The sequence below is a fragment of the Monopterus albus genome, unplaced genomic scaffold, assembly GCF_001952655.1.
Source record: "Monopterus albus unplaced genomic scaffold, M_albus_1.0 scaffold307.1, whole genome shotgun sequence".
Classification (NCBI taxonomy): Eukaryota; Metazoa; Chordata; class Actinopteri; order Synbranchiformes; family Synbranchidae; genus Monopterus; species Monopterus albus.
This window is the reverse complement of record NW_018128187.1, coordinates 392180-410461: the sequence shown is the minus strand read 5'-3', so window position 1 is coordinate 410461 and position 18282 is coordinate 392180. Positions and strand designations below refer to the sequence as shown.

At 41.4% G+C, this 18282-nt stretch overlaps 2 protein-coding genes across 2 annotated transcripts; both read left to right on the top strand.

Annotated features, from left to right (window-relative positions):
• Nucleotides 1–1835: 1835 nt before the first annotated feature.
• On the top strand, nt 1836–14209 carry lpin1b (lipin 1b). Its single transcript, XM_020623677.1, has 20 exons — nt 1836–2016; nt 4562–4765; nt 4930–5025; nt 6584–6870; nt 7368–7481; nt 7561–7684; nt 7824–8172; nt 8756–8849; nt 8940–9118; nt 9231–9324; nt 9552–9621; nt 10262–10354; nt 10456–10517; nt 10615–10741; nt 10869–11017; nt 11187–11273; nt 11462–11614; nt 11732–11846; nt 12065–12168; nt 12296–14209. The coding sequence occupies exons 2-20, from the start codon at nt 4574–4576 to the stop codon at nt 12468–12470; spliced, it is 2664 nt and encodes an 887-aa protein (XP_020479333.1). The 5' UTR covers nt 1836–2016; nt 4562–4573; the 3' UTR covers nt 12471–14209.
• A 572-nt stretch (nt 14210–14781) lies between these two features.
• On the top strand, nt 14782–18236 carry LOC109973852 (dihydroxyacetone phosphate acyltransferase-like). The gene is made up of 8 exons (XM_020623690.1): nt 14782–15116; nt 15580–15771; nt 15862–16038; nt 16795–16924; nt 17037–17164; nt 17313–17388; nt 17917–18068; nt 18210–18236. The coding sequence occupies exons 1-8, from the start codon at nt 15105–15107 to the stop codon at nt 18234–18236; spliced, it is 894 nt and encodes a 297-aa protein (XP_020479346.1). The 5' UTR covers nt 14782–15104.
• The last annotated feature ends 46 nt before the right edge of the window (nt 18237–18282 follow it).

The window sequence follows — 18282 nt, the reverse complement described above, 5'->3', positions numbered from 1 at the left end:
TGGAGGTGCAAGATACCTGAGCGTGTAATGTTAATTTTACCTGTGATCCTTTGAATAAATCAGCACTGTTTTGTAGTTACTTGGACTGTCTCGTCTCTCAGAGTCAGTATGGTAAAAAGTACAGGGTACAACAACACAAAGCTCAGATTCAGGGTATATTAGATGAGACAGAGGTTTAAATTACAGTAGCAGTGACTTGTAATGTGATAAAAGAATCTGACCTTTAGCTGCATAGAGAAGAGCTGCATACTATTCACACTCAGTGTGCAATGAGGAGAGGTGCTCAGTATGAGAAAGAAATGTTGAGAGCTTATTCTAAATTCTCACAGGAAAGGCCACAATTTAGACAAAGTTAACAAAGTGGAAACCACCATTTTACATAACTTATTAAAGGGTACCTATTGTACTATTCTGCAGGTTGTTGCTCTGGGTTCCTGCAGGCTCAGCAACTATCTCAAGGAACAAAGTGCTACTGAAACTAAATATAGTGAACATGCAAGGTAGTAAACCACAAAGTGGACACACAGCCAAAGCAGTACAGCATGAAACAGCAGCTGTGACCTTGTACAGTGTGAGTGACCTGCACTGCTTGCTGTTCATCAATTTATCAGTCTGCAAACTAGTTCAAATTCATGAAGGAAACAAATCTTTGTTGTTATCTGGTTGCTTGTTTTCCCTTAATTGTGTCTAATTCACAGTGGTGTCATTTGGCATGACTGTGTAAATATTTCAGAGTCCGCATTTATAGACTTGTGATGGAAAAACAAAGATATGCATTCTTCCTTTTCTGGTTTAGACCAGAAAGGCTGCTTCACAGTCTGGGAAAACACTTACTTCACATGCAGAGACACACACACACACACACACACACACACACACACTCATTCATACACACACCTTTAACTGGCCTTAGCAGTAGCAGAGCTATACATCAAATATTTGGACTGTTTCCAGGTTGTCTTTTATAAACACAGATATTTTGTTGTCAGATTCTGGCTTAGTTCCCACTTCATATGCATAAACATTGAAGCACATAAGGGTGCGTTTGGAGTTTGGAAAGTCTATTCAGTTAAATATCTCTGTGTGTTTGTAATTAAGCAAGAAAAATGCCTTAGTACACAGACATTAAATGTTTGGTTTTGATGGTTTCACTTCTGCAGAATTCCATCACGAGTCAACCACATCCTCCTCACACACATAGTGGCATTACAGGTTCTTAGGCTACAACTGCTAACATCGCATGTGCTACGAGCCAGGGCTGTGATTGGCCAGCAGGATCACCTCACCGACCGACTGGCTGACTACTGTATAAATGCTGACGTAGCCCACTATTTCTCACCGTTGCTGCACTGTAGCTACTATTTCCTTTGCAGCTCTTTAAGGTGAGACATTTCTGCGTACTAAAATATAGCTTTAAGCTCACATATATATAGTTTTCACATGAAAAACGTGAATCACATTACTGCATGTTATAGTTTTTAGCTTGTTTGCTATTACATATCTAGTAAGAAGTTTAATGCGACCTAATGAAAAGTGGTGTTTATTGACTGTTTTCGCATAGAATAATTGTGGATATGAAAAATAAAACGCGTCAAAACTACTTCCACTTTCAGTTTTGAGACTAGACGCAACCAGTCAATACCTGCAACAACGTAAGGACGTGATTATCACTTTGTTGCCAGTGTTGAAGCTGAAACGATGCGTTTGGCAACTCAGTAGCTCGACGCTGATTGGTCAGCCGGGAGGTTTTCGCTGGAGATGATGTCACTGTCAAGGCTGAGGGAGGCAGAGAGAGAGAGAGAGAGAGAGAGAGAGAGAGAGAGAGTAGAATCGGTGACTGACTTAGACCGTTTTCTTCCGATTTATGACAGCAAGTCTGGGCTTCACACGGATTCAGACAACACCTCTACCGGGAAAGAAGTCCTCTATAATGAGTTGTTGTTCTGTCATTCACCGCTGAGGAAACGTTAGTTTGTGTGTGTTGGTACGGATTGTAAGCATATTTGTCTTCAAAAGGTAGGAGTCTGTATTTACCGCAGTTTATTACACTTGTCTGTTCGGTGTGCTCTGCTACACAGTTGTACATAGCTGTTATGATAAATACTGTGCCTTGACCCGTGTCCAAACATTTTCCGTTTGTAGTGTCAGGATGTATGATTCAGCTATTTACATTTATTTATTTGATTTTTAAAAATTCTTTCCCTTTAGACGTGTGGTTGTGGATACTGTAGCACATTGGTTGTTGCTGTGAGGCACATGAATGTCATGTGTATCAGTCTGCTTAGTTTAACTAATAATTTATCACTTGCATCTTCCCTTTGTTGAGGCTTTTATTTTCCTAAATGATAAGAGGGAGTGTAGATTGGTTTGTTCCCAGTGACATAATGGATGAGACTTGATGAAAGATCCTCTGTCCACATCTGCTGCTGCTGAGTGGTTCAGTTTAATAGGATTTCTCAAACGCTGAGTTACTGCAAATGAGGGTTACAGGTTTTTCCCTAGTACACGTAATTGTTGAGACCAAACAGTGCTGTCAGTGTTTTGTTCCTCTTTTTTGATGCTTCAGCAATACAACATCTAATTTTGGATGAAGCTGCTCTGCATGAAAATCGGCTGGGTTTGCTGGCAGCTTGGTAATTCAACACCTTAGTGAAATAGTGTTAATGTAATGAATTATTTCATAAGGTGAAGGTCGTCTATAAGAGGTGTCTCAGACATGGATGAGGCTTCTAGAATTCATTTGCTACTCTAATTTTAGAGGGGGGTGTTTGTGATTGCATGTTGGCTTTGTTTCTACCCTATCTTCTCTTGTGCTGCAATCATTTTTGGGGCCACTGCCAACTGAGTGAAAGTCAGATCCTCCTTCCTTTTATTATTTGCAATTTGAACATTGCAAAATATCAAAGAATTTTGAAAGCTGCACAAATGAGATTTATCATGTTTGGCCATTGGTGTTTGCATCACAGAAACCTTAGTATCAATAGTAATAACTATTTTATTTATATAGCACTCTTAAAATAAAGCAAATGTTACAACATGCAAAGTGCAACTCTAAACTCATATAGCATAACAACACCCAGACAGGAGAACACACAAAAAACAGAATTACTGCTTTGCCTTCTATATAATGTTTTAGATTTGCATTTCTTTGCAGTAGTTTGCTTTATAGTGGATCTGTCACAATTAGTGTTTGTACACTTAGCATCTACTGCAGGTCCAGTAGTTGTATAATGGTCAGATATCACACAGAACAAAAAGATCATTGTCTTTTCCTGGTGTTTTGAGTGTTTAAAATCCTTGCTTGGTTCAGACACTAATCCACAGTAACCAGTGAAAAATTCATATTTACATAAAGAACAACAGGATCAAATGTTATAGCTCAAAGGAAGCCATGAAAACGTAAAAACTAAGCTACTCTGCTTCTCCAGCACGGTGTGGGTGTGGTGTGATCTGATTGCAGACAGTGACCGAACAACACCTGAGTCAGATGTTACTAAATCATGATGAGCGCTCCACAGTACAGGACAACACATGACATCACCTTTTGAATGAGCTTGCTTTCACATGAAACTAGTGCGACAAAAAGGCTATTACATAAGTTTCTATTGCGATAGAACCAACACAGTTCAAATTTTGGCGGAAAATTTGTGTTTATGATCCCACGGCTCGTAATAAGACACCGACTGAGGGGGGAAGTTTCAAGGATCCACCCATAATGTTATGTTACTATGTTGCTATCATCACTGTGAATCACTATGATGCTCATTGTATGAATAACAGGGACTAGTGGTCTGTAGCTGTTAGAGAACAATGAAAAGATGAGTAACCAATATACTCTGCTTATTCTTGCGTAACAGTATCTTTTACCTTCAAATGACATTTGCATTGACGACATTCTCAGTCCTTCTCACATGTGTCTGAAAACACTTCCGTGATGTTCTCCTGTAGTTCCCATGACACCTTGGTTTAACTTAACCGATAAACATCACAGAGCGTTTAACATCAGCTTCCCTGGACGAGTACACAGCACTCTAACCTGTTTAGTCTTTTGACCTCTGGTATCTGATGATGCTAAACAAGAAGCAGTTGGGTAGGATTTCTAGACTTATCTGGAAGGGGAGAAGGGGGCAGGAGGGTCAATGAACTGTAGCAACAGGTTGTTTCTACAGTATGTAGCCCTCAGATTGTGCTGGGAGAAAATACAGGAGTGCTGAACAGGAACTGGTCTTCGTGCCCTTATTCCTTACTTCCTTACTTATACCAGTCAGAGTGCAGCTCACAAACTGACTAGAACAACTTTATCCCATTCCAGTGAACGAGACTTATCAGTGGGTTAAAAGTAAAGAGCAGCACTGCAGATACTGTTTCATAAACACTTCCTCCTTCGAATTTTGCCTGAGGTCCAGGCATGGTTATGTCCAGACTTGTGGAAGTTAGTGGTCATGACTCGGTGATTTAAGTAACAAATTTAGGATTCATGGTATGAATGTAGCTTGTGGTTTTCACGCTAAATATCTTATTTGTCCATCTCACATCCATTGCTTTTGCTTCACTTCTCCAGACCCGTCAGACCATGAACTACGTGGGCCAACTGGCAGGCCAGGTGTTTGTCCAGGTCAAAGAGCTGTACAGAGGCCTCAATCCCGCCACCCTTTCTGGCTGTATTGACATCATTGTAGTGAGACAGCCCGATGACTCCCTGCAGTGCTCGCCTTTCCACGTTCGTTTTGGCAAGATGGGCGTCCTCCGGTCCCGAGAAAAAGTGGTAAGCAGATAAAAAGACATCAACCACCTTTGTAGTTAAGGGGAAAAGATTCACACTGAGAGAGTTGTTACCTTTCAGATGTTTGAGGGTTGCGGCTACTTTAAGTCTTGTTTCCTTCCATTACCCCTTTTCCCTCTGTCATTCCCCACTCTTTCTTGCTCCAGGTGGACATGGAGATCAATGGAGAACCCGTGGATCTACATATGAAGCTTGGGGATAATGGAGAAGCATTTTTTGTTCAAGAAACAGAGAATGATCAGGTGTGCATCACCATAACTGTGACTGAGCAGTGGCCTTATAAAACACCTTAGACCGTTATGTTTGTAATGTAATACGCCCTCTGTTAAAAGGTACACACTGATTCAAATAAAATCAAGATTCAAATGAAAACACATATCATTCTCCACCTCTCTGACACACTGAAACCTTAACACGCCCATGTTTACAGCCGAGCAGCCTTATCCTCCTCACACTCAGTCACAATAGACTGAACGTGGTCACGTGCTGTGTGCAGATCTGGCACAGTAGCCAGGAATTTCTTCCTTTCCTTTTAGGCTGAACTGTATTCCCCTGCTCATCAGTGAGTGCATGATAGCATGTACTAACCATGTACTAAACCAGGGCTGGCGTTTTCCTGGCAAAGAAATAACGTATCAAATTTAAGTAAAGCATGTATATTTATGAAACACAACTGTCAGAATAATTGTTAAAGGTTGACAAGTTAAATATATTAAATCAGAAATTCTCAGTTTCTAGTAGTTTTACTTATACTTTTTATGCCCATGAGAACCAACACTCAGTTTAAAATTAGTGGTAAAGTATGAGGAAATCTATTGTGTTTTTTTTTAGCTCTTGGAAAGCATTTTTTCAGTGTTTCTTCGTTTCAAGGTTTTGTTGTGCAGATTTAATGAGCCAAGTCACGTGTACTGTTATGATAAAATGCTGCTTTGCTATTGTATACAGTTGAAAATGCATGCAGTCGAAAGACATAAATAAGCTGTAAACTGCTGAGGCCAGGGGCAGGCTGTAGCAGGGGAAGTGGGTGATTTATTCTCCCCAGAGGAGCGTTAGATTCCTTTCCTTTCTCAGAATACTCCAGACCAGTTTTTCTTGGCACAGGGACGCAACACGTGAGGGAACATTGTCAAACCACTAATCATATGGTCCTAGCTCAGACCTTCTTCTCTCTCACTCCCTCTTTCCATATCTGTGTGCACACACATACAGAGCTGACAACAAGGGAACCTCCTGGAAAACTCTTTTCTTTTCCTAGAAAGAGGAAAGAACTGATGAACTGGATGTTTTCATTCACTGTCAAACTCTTTCCTCAGAAGGACAGTTTGACATTGATTGTACATATTTGGCTCAGACCAAAATAGTGCAAAACATTAATAGTGAAGTTATGTTTTAGTGGGAGTTTTGATTTTAAAATTAAGTTTTAACTTGTTTGCAAAAATTGTCAGAATGCAATCCAGAGAAGATATTTTGATGTAGTTTGTTTCTGTTGCTTAATATTAATGCTAGAGGCAATGCTAGTGCAGGTTGCACTGTCATGTTTGCTCTGGATATGTTCCGAAGAACCTGCATAGCACAAATTGTTCATTGTGTTGCTTGCGGTCAAAATACACATTTAATTTCAGCACAAATATTTCATGACTCAAAATTGCAATATATTTAAATGTTGGTATTCTAAAGAGCAAAGTGCTGTTTAACAATAAATAATACCAAAAGAATGCATCTCTTCATTGGCATCAAGTTACACGGTGTGAATTTCAAAAAGTGTCATCCTTGTTTCACTTTGACTTCTCATCCAAACAGGAAGTGGTTCCCTCCTACCTGGCCACCTCTCCCATCTTGTCAGATGGCGCCACTCTGATGAGCTCCTCCCTGATGGGGAAGAGCTCTGGGCCACCCATACAGACCCTGGGCTCCACGGGGAGCAGTGGAGAGACCGGCAGCGGGATGATGAAGAAGAGGAGGAAGCGGAGGAGGAAGGCTCGGACGGACAGCGTGAGGAGAGAGGAAAGCGGAAACTACCCTGAGAACGAAGAGATGTTCACCATAGACATCAGCTCTGATGAAGGGATGGAAATGGAGAGCAACAGGTGAGAAATAATAGATAGGAGAAAGAAAAGAGAAAAGGAAATAATAAATAAATAATATAAAATTAAATAAAAATAAACTAAATTAACAATAATAATTACAAACATAATTAAAAAAGACAATTAACGGGAAAAGGGCTATGTATGTAGGTTAAAATGCAGTGCTGGAGTCGGTCCAGCTTTCTGCATGAATAAACCCAGCAGCCTCTTCTGCGGTGCTGGAAAGTTACACACTGATAAAGACACTCAAGGGCATGTCAAGGCCTTCAGTTTACTGGATATGAAAGAGTAACTCTTACACTCTTACATGTGAAAAAAGGAAATATCTTCACCTTGTGTGTGTTTTTGTGAATTAGTGCATGTTTATTTATATTTGTAGATGTGTAAACAGACGTAAACATTCACTGACGGGGTGTAACTTGGTCTCTGGTGTGCTGTGTGGTATTCAACCCAAAACAGCTGATATATCAGATGCATGTGTTTTTGAATGTGTGTTTCAGGTCTTCGTCTCGAGATGTCTTACGAGAGGAGACAACAGTCGGTTCGATCAGTGGTTCTTACAAACAGTCTGGTGTCTATACTCGTTCAGATGGAGATTGGAGTCCAATCCAGAGGTGCCCAGCTCGCACAAAAAAGATGCACAGTTGTAATGCAGAAACAGACAGATCTAATTTTCACCTCTTTCTCTCTCAGCCCTGGAAATTCTCGTCCCACGTCTCCTAAGAGCGACTCTGAACTAATAACCAAGCCCTCAAATACAGACAGCCAAAATCCAGCCATGCACTGGGCGTGGGGAGAGCTGCCACAGGCTGCCACGGTAACCAAACTGTCCATTTTTGCAAGCACGCAGAAAGCACACCACTATTTCCTGCACATCTGGTTTTGGTACTGTTACTATTAGTCACAGTTTAAAATTTTTGGCTTCATCATCTTCACCCTCTTCCCTCTTTTTCCAGCCATCCTTCCTCCCTGTGAAATGTGACCTTCCACCAGTTTGTCCTGTATCCATCCCTGTATCTGAAAGCACGCACTTCCGTGCGATTATTCATGACACATCTTCAGAAAAGTGTGGAGCCTGCTCTGACATATCAGCGCTCAGACTGCTGATGCTGGAGGAGACAGCAGTCACAGAAGAAACACTGGTCACAGATGCGATGGAGTCTGAATGCACAAGGCTGGAGTCTCAGACACAGGCAGAGACGCAGGTTACATCAGTAGGAAGTGCGGCAGCTCATATGATGGCGGACATGGAGGAGACAACGCCACGTCCCCTAGGGAAGACGGATTCTCCATCCAAGAGAAAAGGTAACAGTGAAAGGGCAGTTCACCCAATAATACCATATTCTACAGCCATCATTTAATTTGCTGAGGTTTAGAGCTGCAGTTCTCCTTTGTGCAATAATAGCATTTGGTTTACAGTAGTCAAATCACCAAATATATATATTTATATATACATTTGGCTGGTCTTTCTAAATAGCCTATATTTACAGTTACTCACAATAACACAAACCCACATGCTGTTGTTAGCGTTTTAACATGTTTGGTGTACCACAAACCATGCATTGTATTAATGAGAGCAGCTGCAGATCCAAACAGTAAATTAAAAAAACTATTGATATTGATATTAAAAGAGTAAATTAAATTTGAATATATAATATTACCAAGAGGCAAATGGTTTCACACTTCACAGCCATGTGTTACAGCCCAAATATTGAATTGTGTGCAGTTCTTTTCCACAGGTTTTAACTGCCAAGATGATTTCTCAAAAAACTGGTTTCATTTCCCTTGTTGCCATAATAAAAACCATTCTGTCAAATGATTTTCTTGTGGCTAAACCAAGCAGAAAAGTACATTCTGTGGTTCTGACAACCAATTTGCTCTGTTGCAGACAAGAGGAGCCGCCACCTTGGTTCTGATGGGATTTACCTAGATGATATCACAGAGCTTGAGCCTGAAGTTGCAGCCCTTTATTTCCCTAAGAGGTTTGTGGACTTGCACAGAGAGTCGTGACACTTGTGTGATTAATGTTTTATCACATAAATGTAGCTGTTGGATGTTTGTTGTCATGACAGTGATGCAGCAGTGAGGAGCATCTCAGACCCGGGCCTCTATTGCACCAGTATTTCCCCTCATTCAGTCAGCTCTGGAGGAGACAGCGGAGTGGACAGCTACTCTGACCCCATGTCTGACCTGCCGTCCATTGCCATCTCTCTGTGCGGAGGCCTCAGTGATAACAGGGAGATCACTAAAGGCAAGCTACTCATGTTCACACACGTCAACTGCAAGATACACTTTGTGTACTGTGTTGCCAGCTATGGAAAGGGGAGCCTGAACCTGAAATATGTGTGTGTGTGTCCCTACAGAGCAGTTCCAGGAGAAGATCATCTCCTACCAGCAGTATGTAGAGAACCCCTCAATCATCGATGACCCCAACTTAGTCATAAAAATAGGCTCCAAGTAAGACATTTATAGGACTTACTGTAGTGAAACTGCAGGCTATAGGGTGTTTGTAATCCATTCTGTGCTGTATGGACTTAACTGCCACATACTGTGGTGCAAATTGCAGCCTTTGCAGTATTCTATGTGCTCATGAAACTGGTTTTGCAAAGAAATTTGTCTGACAAAATGTATTTCTGCTGCATTTCTGGAACTCATAGCATTATATTATGTCGTTATTTCCTTAGGTACTATAATTGGAGCACTGCAGCTCCACTTATGCTGGCTATGCAAGCCTTTCAGAAACCTCTGCCAAAGGTAAGAAATTAATAGGCACACAGTACAGATACTATGACTCAGACTGCAGGTTGGCTGTATTACATGGACACCATGCCCTCTTATGAGTGAGAATGGCACTGCATCCTGTATGTTTGCAGTATATCGCTGTATAAACCTTATGTGCAATCTATAGCATACAACCAACCCCACATCTTAAGTGTTGTGTTATGCTATTTGGGCACTCAAGTTAAAGTTTCTCTTCCCCTCTATTCTCCCTCCCTCTTACTTTATTTCTCCCTCCTTCTCTACTCCATCACTCCACCCACTAGTCATTTATCCTCAGTTATATTCATTCAGCCTTTGAGTCCCTTCTGTCCTGTCTGACTGGTGTCCTGGGCTACAGCTCTGTATGTCAAAAACAGCACTCACCTTTGTCTCATCTTATGTGCCTTTCTTCTGTTTTTACTTTCATTGCATCCCTCATTCTTCCTCCCCTGGCAAACACCGCTCACCCATACATGCTCCCTCTCAGCCCACCACTTTATTTTCCCCATCCCAGCCACAGACACACTGGTGTTTCTGTGTTACTGTTTGTTAAGTTATGGTCTGATTTGGCTTCAGTTTTTTAATGTGTTTTTATGGTGTTGCGGTTGTTTGGGTCGTGTGTGCACCGCTCCAGACTGCAGTGGAGAACATCATGAAGGAGAAGATGCCAAAGAAAGGAGGGAGATGGTGGTTCTCCTGGAGAGGCAGAAACAGCAGCTCCAAATCGGTAAGTACTACTTTTTTGTTGATTTGTCCAGACCTTCCTGACACTGTGATATTTTTCCCATGTTATGTGTTAGGTGAGCAGAACTACTTCTTCTCTTGTAGGACTCAGTCTCTGAGCGTGGTGCCTGTGGCTCTGCTGAGCAGGCTGGGAAAATGACAAGCAGGTAAGAAGCCTACAAACATCATATCTTTTGAACAGCCTTACTGAGTAACTTTACTATTAATTTCAACCTTTAATGTGCTGCTAATGTGTGAAAATAGACATAAAGAGGAGTCATCCTCTAGTGATGAAGACCACAGAGCAGTCAACCAGAACTCTCCCACCATCCAATCAGAGCCAGGAGGCGTGTCCTATAAGAAAACACTCCGACTTACATCAGAGCAGCTGGTGGGGAGTTTGGTCTGAATACACTGAAGAATGGTTTTAGTATTACTGATATTCGAAGAGTTCTTACCTTTGTGTATTTTTTTTATCTCTCTCTCTCTCACACACACACACACACACACACGCACAGCTGTCTCTCCAGCTGCAGGATGGTCCTAACGACGTGGTGTTCAGTGTCACTACTCAGTACCAGGGAACCTGCCGCTGTCAGGGAACCATCTACCTCTGGAACTGGGACGACAAGATAATCATCTCTGACATAGACGGAACCATCACCAGGCGGGTGACACGTGAATATATCTTACACCTGGAGTCAGCTTAGCTTGGAGTGCAAATGGCTAGACATATAGGAACATTCATCAAGGTCCTATGAGCTAGCCTACAGTTTTTGATAAAGAAACGTTTGCATTCACATGTCCTAATATCTCTTACGTGTGATTTTCTCCAGGTCAGACACATTGGGCCATATCCTACCCACACTGGGGAAAGACTGGACCCACCAGGGCATTGCACAGCTCTACCACAAAGTCAGCCAGTAAGCACCGCTTTATTAACACACACTCAGACATACAATGCACAAAGGCATATTCTGTAGAAAAGCTTGTACATATTTGACACCAGACACTTCTGATTATCTAATATTACTTAGAAATAAAGCAGACTTGTTATTTCCATCAGATGGTCAGTATTAATGGACGTTCTTTATCTCCCTGCCTCCATCAGAAATGGCTACAAGTTCTTGTACTGCTCTGCTCGAGCTATCGGCATGGCTGACATGACCAGAGGGTACCTCAGCTGGGTCAACGAGAGAGGCACCATGCTTCCTATGGGCCCCGTCCTTCTCAGCCCGAGCAGCCTCTTCTCAGCTCTGCACAGGTCTCTCATGTGACACATTTCTTTAGATGAACCTCTTGTAGCTCTCTGTGACTTGACCTTTGTTGTATAGTGCTTTTGCATTTATTAGGTGTGCATGTCTGTTTGTGCGTTCAACAGGGAGGTGATTGAAAAGAAACCAGAGAAGTTCAAAGTGGAGTGTCTCAATGATATTAAGAACCTCTTCTACCCAAACACACAACCTTTCTATGCAGCGTTTGGAAACAGACCAACGGTACACACACATGCTTGCATTTGCGTGTTACGTATTGATGGTATTGTACAGTATTCTCTGATTTTATCACACTAGGCCACTAAGTTATTGCCAGTTCTCAGTGTAGAATTTGAGCTGTTTGTGCTGTAGATTCTTGCATAAATGCACACAATTTGTGCAACGTTTAATGTAGCTGTATATCATTTTTAACAGTCACATGTTCTTTTTTATTTTTGTAGGATGTATATTCCTATAAAGAGGTAGGAGTGCCACTGAACAGGATTTTTACAGTTAACCCTAAAGGTGAGCTAGTGCAGGAGCACGCCAAGACCAACATCTCATCGTAAGTCCAGCATCCGGTTTACATCATCTACATGGGGTGGGGGGTTGAGGGGATACTGTAATGAAGAAAATGTTTGGTTTGCACCTTTAATGTATCTGATTGTTGAATCCTGCTCTCCTCTCTGCAGTTATGTGCGTCTAGGCGAGGTGGTGGACCATGTGTTCCCCCTGAAGACAAGAGCCTCCTCCTCAGACTTCCCTTGCTCAGACACGTACAGCCACTTCACATACTGGAGGGAGCAGCTCCCCCAGGTGGATCATCAGGGAATGACACCTCCACAGACCCCTGGCCCCAGCAGCTGATAACCTGTGCCCTGCTGAGCATGTCGTAGCAGGCAGAGCACTGACTGACTGATGGTATGCTTGAGATGTAGCCGTCATCTGGACAGTGATGGTTACGTGTGTGTGATGTGATATTGTAGATTTTTGTAGAAGATGGAGCACCTTTTTAGCACACTACAGAACCTAGCAGTGTTCTAGTACTCGAGTCCAGGACTCAGACTCAAGTCCAACTCGAGTCCTGAGTTTCAAGACTCATGAGTAGACTTGGACTTGAGCACTGATGACTCGGACTTGAGCATTGACTGTATTCAGACTCGGAAGCTGGAGATGAGAATTCCAACTTTTTTTGTAATAGGTCATAATAATGTGGCATAAGTTATTGATACTAAAACCTGTTCACGTGCGCCATGCTGTATCCGCCGCACTTCCATCGAAGTGTACACTCCGCCTTTCTATAAATGATTTTTATGTATCAAATTGCTGAGCAACATGGTGATGCAATATTGTTAGAAAGTTTGGAATATAAAAGAGTGAGAGCTGTGCGTTTAATGTCGACTTTGATGACCCTGACTCAGGTAACAGGGACTTGACTCTGACTCATCTCGAACACTGACAACTTGGGCTTGACTCAGACTCGACTACAACACCAGAACCTAGCAGGCAAATCTGCTGTGAGAAGTGTCATAACAGACAAGATGAATGGAAGTGTACTTTTATCAAAAGATGGCCTCTGGTTATCTTAATAGTTGTATGTGTATGAGAAATAACAGTAATTTATTCAGGCAGCACAGCACATGTATTATTTTGGAGTGAGTTGTTGACATTATTTCAGTAGTGAGACCTTCTATTTACTCACACAGTATAGTGTTTAAGAGTTTATCTATCAGTTCCTAAGTGCTTCATGCAGAACCATACGGTGCATACTTCAGTTACTTAAACTTGTGCCAATTATAGAATTTATTTTCATACTCTTAACTGAATAAATACATGCAGACTACTTTTACTTAAAAGCAAGATATGTGCTATTGTGTTCGAAAGATCAATCAAGTCAGTACTAATTATATAGCATGTTAAAATATACAGAGGCTAGTTTTATTAGCTAGTTTCAAAGCAGTTTCAAATGAATATTGTTGAATGATGTTAATTTTTCTATCCAAATCCATGTGTATATGTGTATGATCATGATCATATTTTTGCGGTGGCCTTCGTGAAATGTCTTTTAACTTATTCATACACTGAGGTTATGCTTAGTTTTATAAAGTATGTTCAGTTTAAGTGGCTGATATAAAATGTAGCTTACCCCGTGGTTACTTTATTGTTACTGCCATTCCTTTTGTAATATCATTCAAAATATAACTATGAAAATGCACAGCTGACTAACAGATTACATTAGCCACAGTACTAAAATGAATATTTAATCTTTTTCTGAGTTACAAAGGTTATTTGTTGCAATGTCACAGATAATATGAGGTCATTCATGTGAGCTGCTACCATGGGAGCTGCCTAATGCAGTGGGTGTCTGGTGCGTAAAAGCACTTGAATAGTATAACAGTGCAGTAGGTGTGAATAAGACTAGTTTATAAAATGACATGTATATAGTGCTATAACACTGTTGTTATTCTTTCCATGAAAGAGTCCAAATTACATGAAAGTATTTTATTTTTCCTTAACTGTGAACGTGATTGATAATTAGCTCCATCCCCTCTGTTGACCAGTTGACTGTGTAATTGGTGTAATCAAACTCAATAAAAATGTCTTGGTACAGCAGTGAATGCATGTTAATGTCCAGCGATCTCAGTATTACTATTTTGAACAATAATGACTCATCCACTTCTGTAATTCACTCAGCTGAAAAGCAGATGAACTCCAACCAAGATAAATCCTTTAGACAGACGAGTAACAACTTGTCTCTAAAATGTGAAGTTTAAAGTTTGGGGTGAAGCAGTCTGTCACTGACGGGGCTGCCCAGTGCTGACAGTCTTATGCATGGGGTGGGAGTCCTCCTCAAACAGGGATGTTAGCCTGGGTAACATCCTGCTGTCACCCATCACCTACACTGGATAAAGAAGACTTCTCAGTACAGAGCTGGCCCTCTTGACCAGTTTGTTCAGTTTATTCCTGTCACTACAGGCATCATTTATATTTTAATGAATGCATATGTGTCAGTTTGTCTGAAACTTAAACTGTCCATGACAAATCCTGTTCTCCTCACAAATGTATTGGTGGTGGTGAGCATAACAATCCCCAAGCAACTGATTGGTTGGTGGCTGTGCCTCAGGACGTACAGCAGTATACAAGGTCAGTGGTTCAGTTCCATCCATCCATGATCTACACCGCTTATTCCTGAACGCGGGGGGTGGAGCCTATCCCGGCTGACAACCACACACACTCGCACTAAGCTGCATATGGCTGTGGGAGGTACCTGGAGAAAACCCACACAGGCACAGGGAGAACATACAGACTCCGCAGAAAGGTCCGGGATTGACCGGGGCTCGAACCCGGGGCGTTCTTGCTGTGAGGCACTACCCGCTGTTCCGCCCGGGAGGAATTTCCAAAACAGTGAAATCATTGGCTTGGCAACCAGCGGACCTGCGCTGTATCTAGCGTCAGGTCAGAAACCGAAAGTTGACAAAAAGGACAGCGACCCGGTAAAGAATGGCGAATACGGTAAGAGACTGTCCTATTTAGATACGCTGCCACCAGCCAACATTAATTCACAGTTATACGCAAACAATCCAACATCATGAGTGGACTTACATGTTTAAATGCTCAAAACCTTTGACATCTGTGCACTTTGTTACAGATTACATTTGTTTTCTCGCCGCTGTCTTTCAAACTGTTTAACAACGTGTAAAACATTGACGTGTAACGCTGATGTACAATATGTAAATTGCATTACTCTGTTAAATACCTGGTCTTTAATATTAATTAATCACCTAATGATGACAAGTGTTTCTCATAATACTGACCCTGGAAGTTGTTTGTTAATGTATAAATTAAAACCTTTTGTTACTTAGTTTCACTTCCTATTTCTGTCTTATCTCAACATACAAGAGTCACAAGACCAAATCAGTTTCAATTCAGTGCTTTGCCTTTCTGTTCAAAGTGTCTGCATCACTCCTTCCTCCAGTACAGGGATTCAGACCTGGAAGATGAGGAGGAGTTTGTGGACATATTGGAGGAGAGGAGGCGCAGCAGTGATCTTGATCATGCCCTCAGGACCTATAACCCCTACCCCCACCAAGGAGCCCCACCCTGCTCCACAGCTGAACTCAACAGAGCCGTGCTGGAGTCCCCGTATCTGCGCTATGTAGTCAAAGAGGTTGGACTGTGTGACTTTTTAAAAATGTAACAGAAGTTTCACTTTGCAGCCTAATCCACATGGAGGTCCTCTCATCCCTGCACTCCTCAGGTCGCCACGGGGACGGGGTCATCGGTGGAGGAGGTGAGAGAGGAGGCTTGTATGATTTTGGCAAAAATGGCACAAAACCTGCAGCTGGGTTTTATCAGGTTGATGGGATACATCCTCACCAAGGTGTTCAAGAGGCTCTTCACCAGCATCCTTGTCAACATGGAGGGACTCAACAGGGTCAGGACTGATTACTAACCAAAACTGAACACAAAAAAACATCAAACATATACACCAAGGATGACTATCCACTAAAATTTACAGCTTCAAAATAATGGTTTGTGCAGGCCTCTGTAATATAGTTTTTAAAGGGTCATTTCCCCTAAAGTATAAAACATTTTCTTCCCCCTTATGGTATATCCTCCTTATGGGAGATGCTATAATTGCCTTTGTTATTTGTCTGTAATGCTCAAAGTAGTGACAAATTACTAATGTTTTTTCATTGTTTAAATGAACTCAACCTTTCAGATAGTTCAGGAGATAAATCTTGAGGCATCAACTCAAAAAAACAAGGAAACTCAAAAATGATATTGCCTAATAATTTTTTGAGAATAATTTAATTTCCTATACTTGTATCTTGATTTCATACTTAAAACATCTCAGATATGGACCCTGAACCAACGGGTTTTGAAAGCACATTTCCCTTCCTACTACTTATAACAACATTAAATAATAATTGCCAACTTTAATTTAGGCCTGTTGATGCGTTTTTGGGGAAAATACTTGTGTCCTTGTCGAACATTAGATGAAAACTGGGTTAGCTTACCTTAGCTTAGCAGCAGCTGGGTGCATTTAAATGTAAGATAAGAAGACCATAGTGGATGAATGTATTTTGATTAATTTCTGTGCTAAATTGTCGCCTCTCGACTACCAAGGGTCTGCTACTGATATAATACTAAATTTGTTTGTTTTTCTTCAATTTTTTTGTCTTTAAAGCTCCAACAAGCCACTCAGGAGAGTCCTGTGATTCTGATGCCCAATCATAGGTGTTATTTGGATTTCTTGGCTATCTCCTACATCCTGTTCACCTACGACATCCCTGTACCTGTTATTGCTTCAGGGGTTGGCGAGTATCTTTAATGCTAAACAAAAAGTTACCATCAACAGCTTTAGTTGATAGCTCTTCCATGTAAACTTAGCTATAGGCTCTGACTTCTCTTTGTCTCTCCACTGTAAAGTTCTGACAGAGATGAAGATAGTGGGAGAGATACTGCGTCGCTCTGGCGCTTTCTTTATCCGACGTGACATCGGCTCTGACAAACTGTACTGGGCAGTGCTGTCAGAATATGTCAAGACCATTGTCAGGGTGAGATCTGATACTTCATCCGATGCACCAAACTCAAAACTGTCATACCTCTTTTTAGAAACAACTTCAGCTTGGTTAATTATCAGCTGCTGTGTTTAACTGTGTGTAAAGACATTTAAAGTCCAACAGTTGAATGTGTTTTCTGTAGAGAGGATATGCTCCAATCGAGTTTTTTGTGGAAGGTTTCAGGAGTCGCCCATTGAAGTCTCTGGTGCCCAAGATAGGTGAGTGTTAACGTGTTAACACAGTGTATGGAAGTGTGTGTCTCAGGGTAGGGACATGTTTGATTTTTCATATGGGAGTTAATTTTGGAGCATATTCATAGGTGTTCCAAATATTTTGACCCTCTCATGTAGGCACTTGGAGAGGACGGTGAGATCTGATACTTCATCCGATGCACCAAACTCAAAACTGTCATACCTCTTTTTAGAAACAACTTCAGCTTGGTTAATTATCAGCTGCTGTGTTTAACTGTGTGTAAAGACATTTAAAGTCCAACAGTTGAATGTGTTTTCTGTAGAGAGGATATGCTCCAATCGAGTTTACCTATAGTACCTATAGTAATAAAGTGGCCAGTGAGTGGGACAAATAAAATGTAAAGCGGTAAAATGCAAACAAGGGTAGGCCTACAATTAATATGCCATTTCACTTTTTACTTTGTATTTCTGTTAAGGGACATCTTTTTGTTGGGTTGTATTTGTTAAAAAGGTGTCTGTGTTTCTCTGCTCTCCAGTAACTGAATGTGTTTGCAGGTATGCTGGACATGGTGCTGGAGACCTACTTTAAGGGGGAGGTGTCTGACATCACGCTGGTTCCCATAAGTATCAGCTATGACCGAGTGCTGGAGGAGAGGATGCTTGCACATGAGTTACTGGGTATCCCTAAGATCAAAGAAAGCACAATGGTATGGTTCACAATACTTGCTTCTACAACAAACCATCAACTTATTCAAAGAAGTCTCCTGGTTTTCTGAAACATTAAATATATAATTTTTTCTCAAGGATGTAAAAATCTAGAAATTGCAGATTTCTACCATCTACTGTAGGTGTTTGACCGGGTCCTGCATAAATAAAGCTCATTATTTTCCCATGTGGTTCATTCCTAGCCTTGCTCTTTCC

What these genes read in the sequence shown, in the direction of transcription:
- lpin1b (XM_020623677.1), top strand. Translation starts at nt 4,574, where the DNA reads ATGAACTACGTGGGCCAACTGGCAGGCCAGGTGTTTGTCCAGGTCAAA. An exon ending in GTCATAAAAATAGGCTCCAA is followed by an intron (nt 9,325 to 9,551) that starts GTAAGACATTTA and finishes TTATTTCCTTAG; the next exon opens with GTACTATAATTGGAGCACTG. An exon ending in GCCAAGACCAACATCTCATC is followed by an intron (nt 12,169 to 12,295) that starts GTAAGTCCAGCA and finishes TCCTCTCTGCAG; the next exon opens with TTATGTGCGTCTAGGCGAGG.
- LOC109973852 (XM_020623690.1), top strand. An exon ending in TGTTATTGCTTCAGGGGTTG is followed by an intron (nt 16,925 to 17,036) that starts GCGAGTATCTTT and finishes TCCACTGTAAAG; the next exon opens with TTCTGACAGAGATGAAGATA. An exon ending in AGATCAAAGAAAGCACAATG is followed by an intron (nt 18,069 to 18,209) that starts GTATGGTTCACA and finishes CATCTACTGTAG; the next exon opens with GTGTTTGACCGGGTCCTGCA.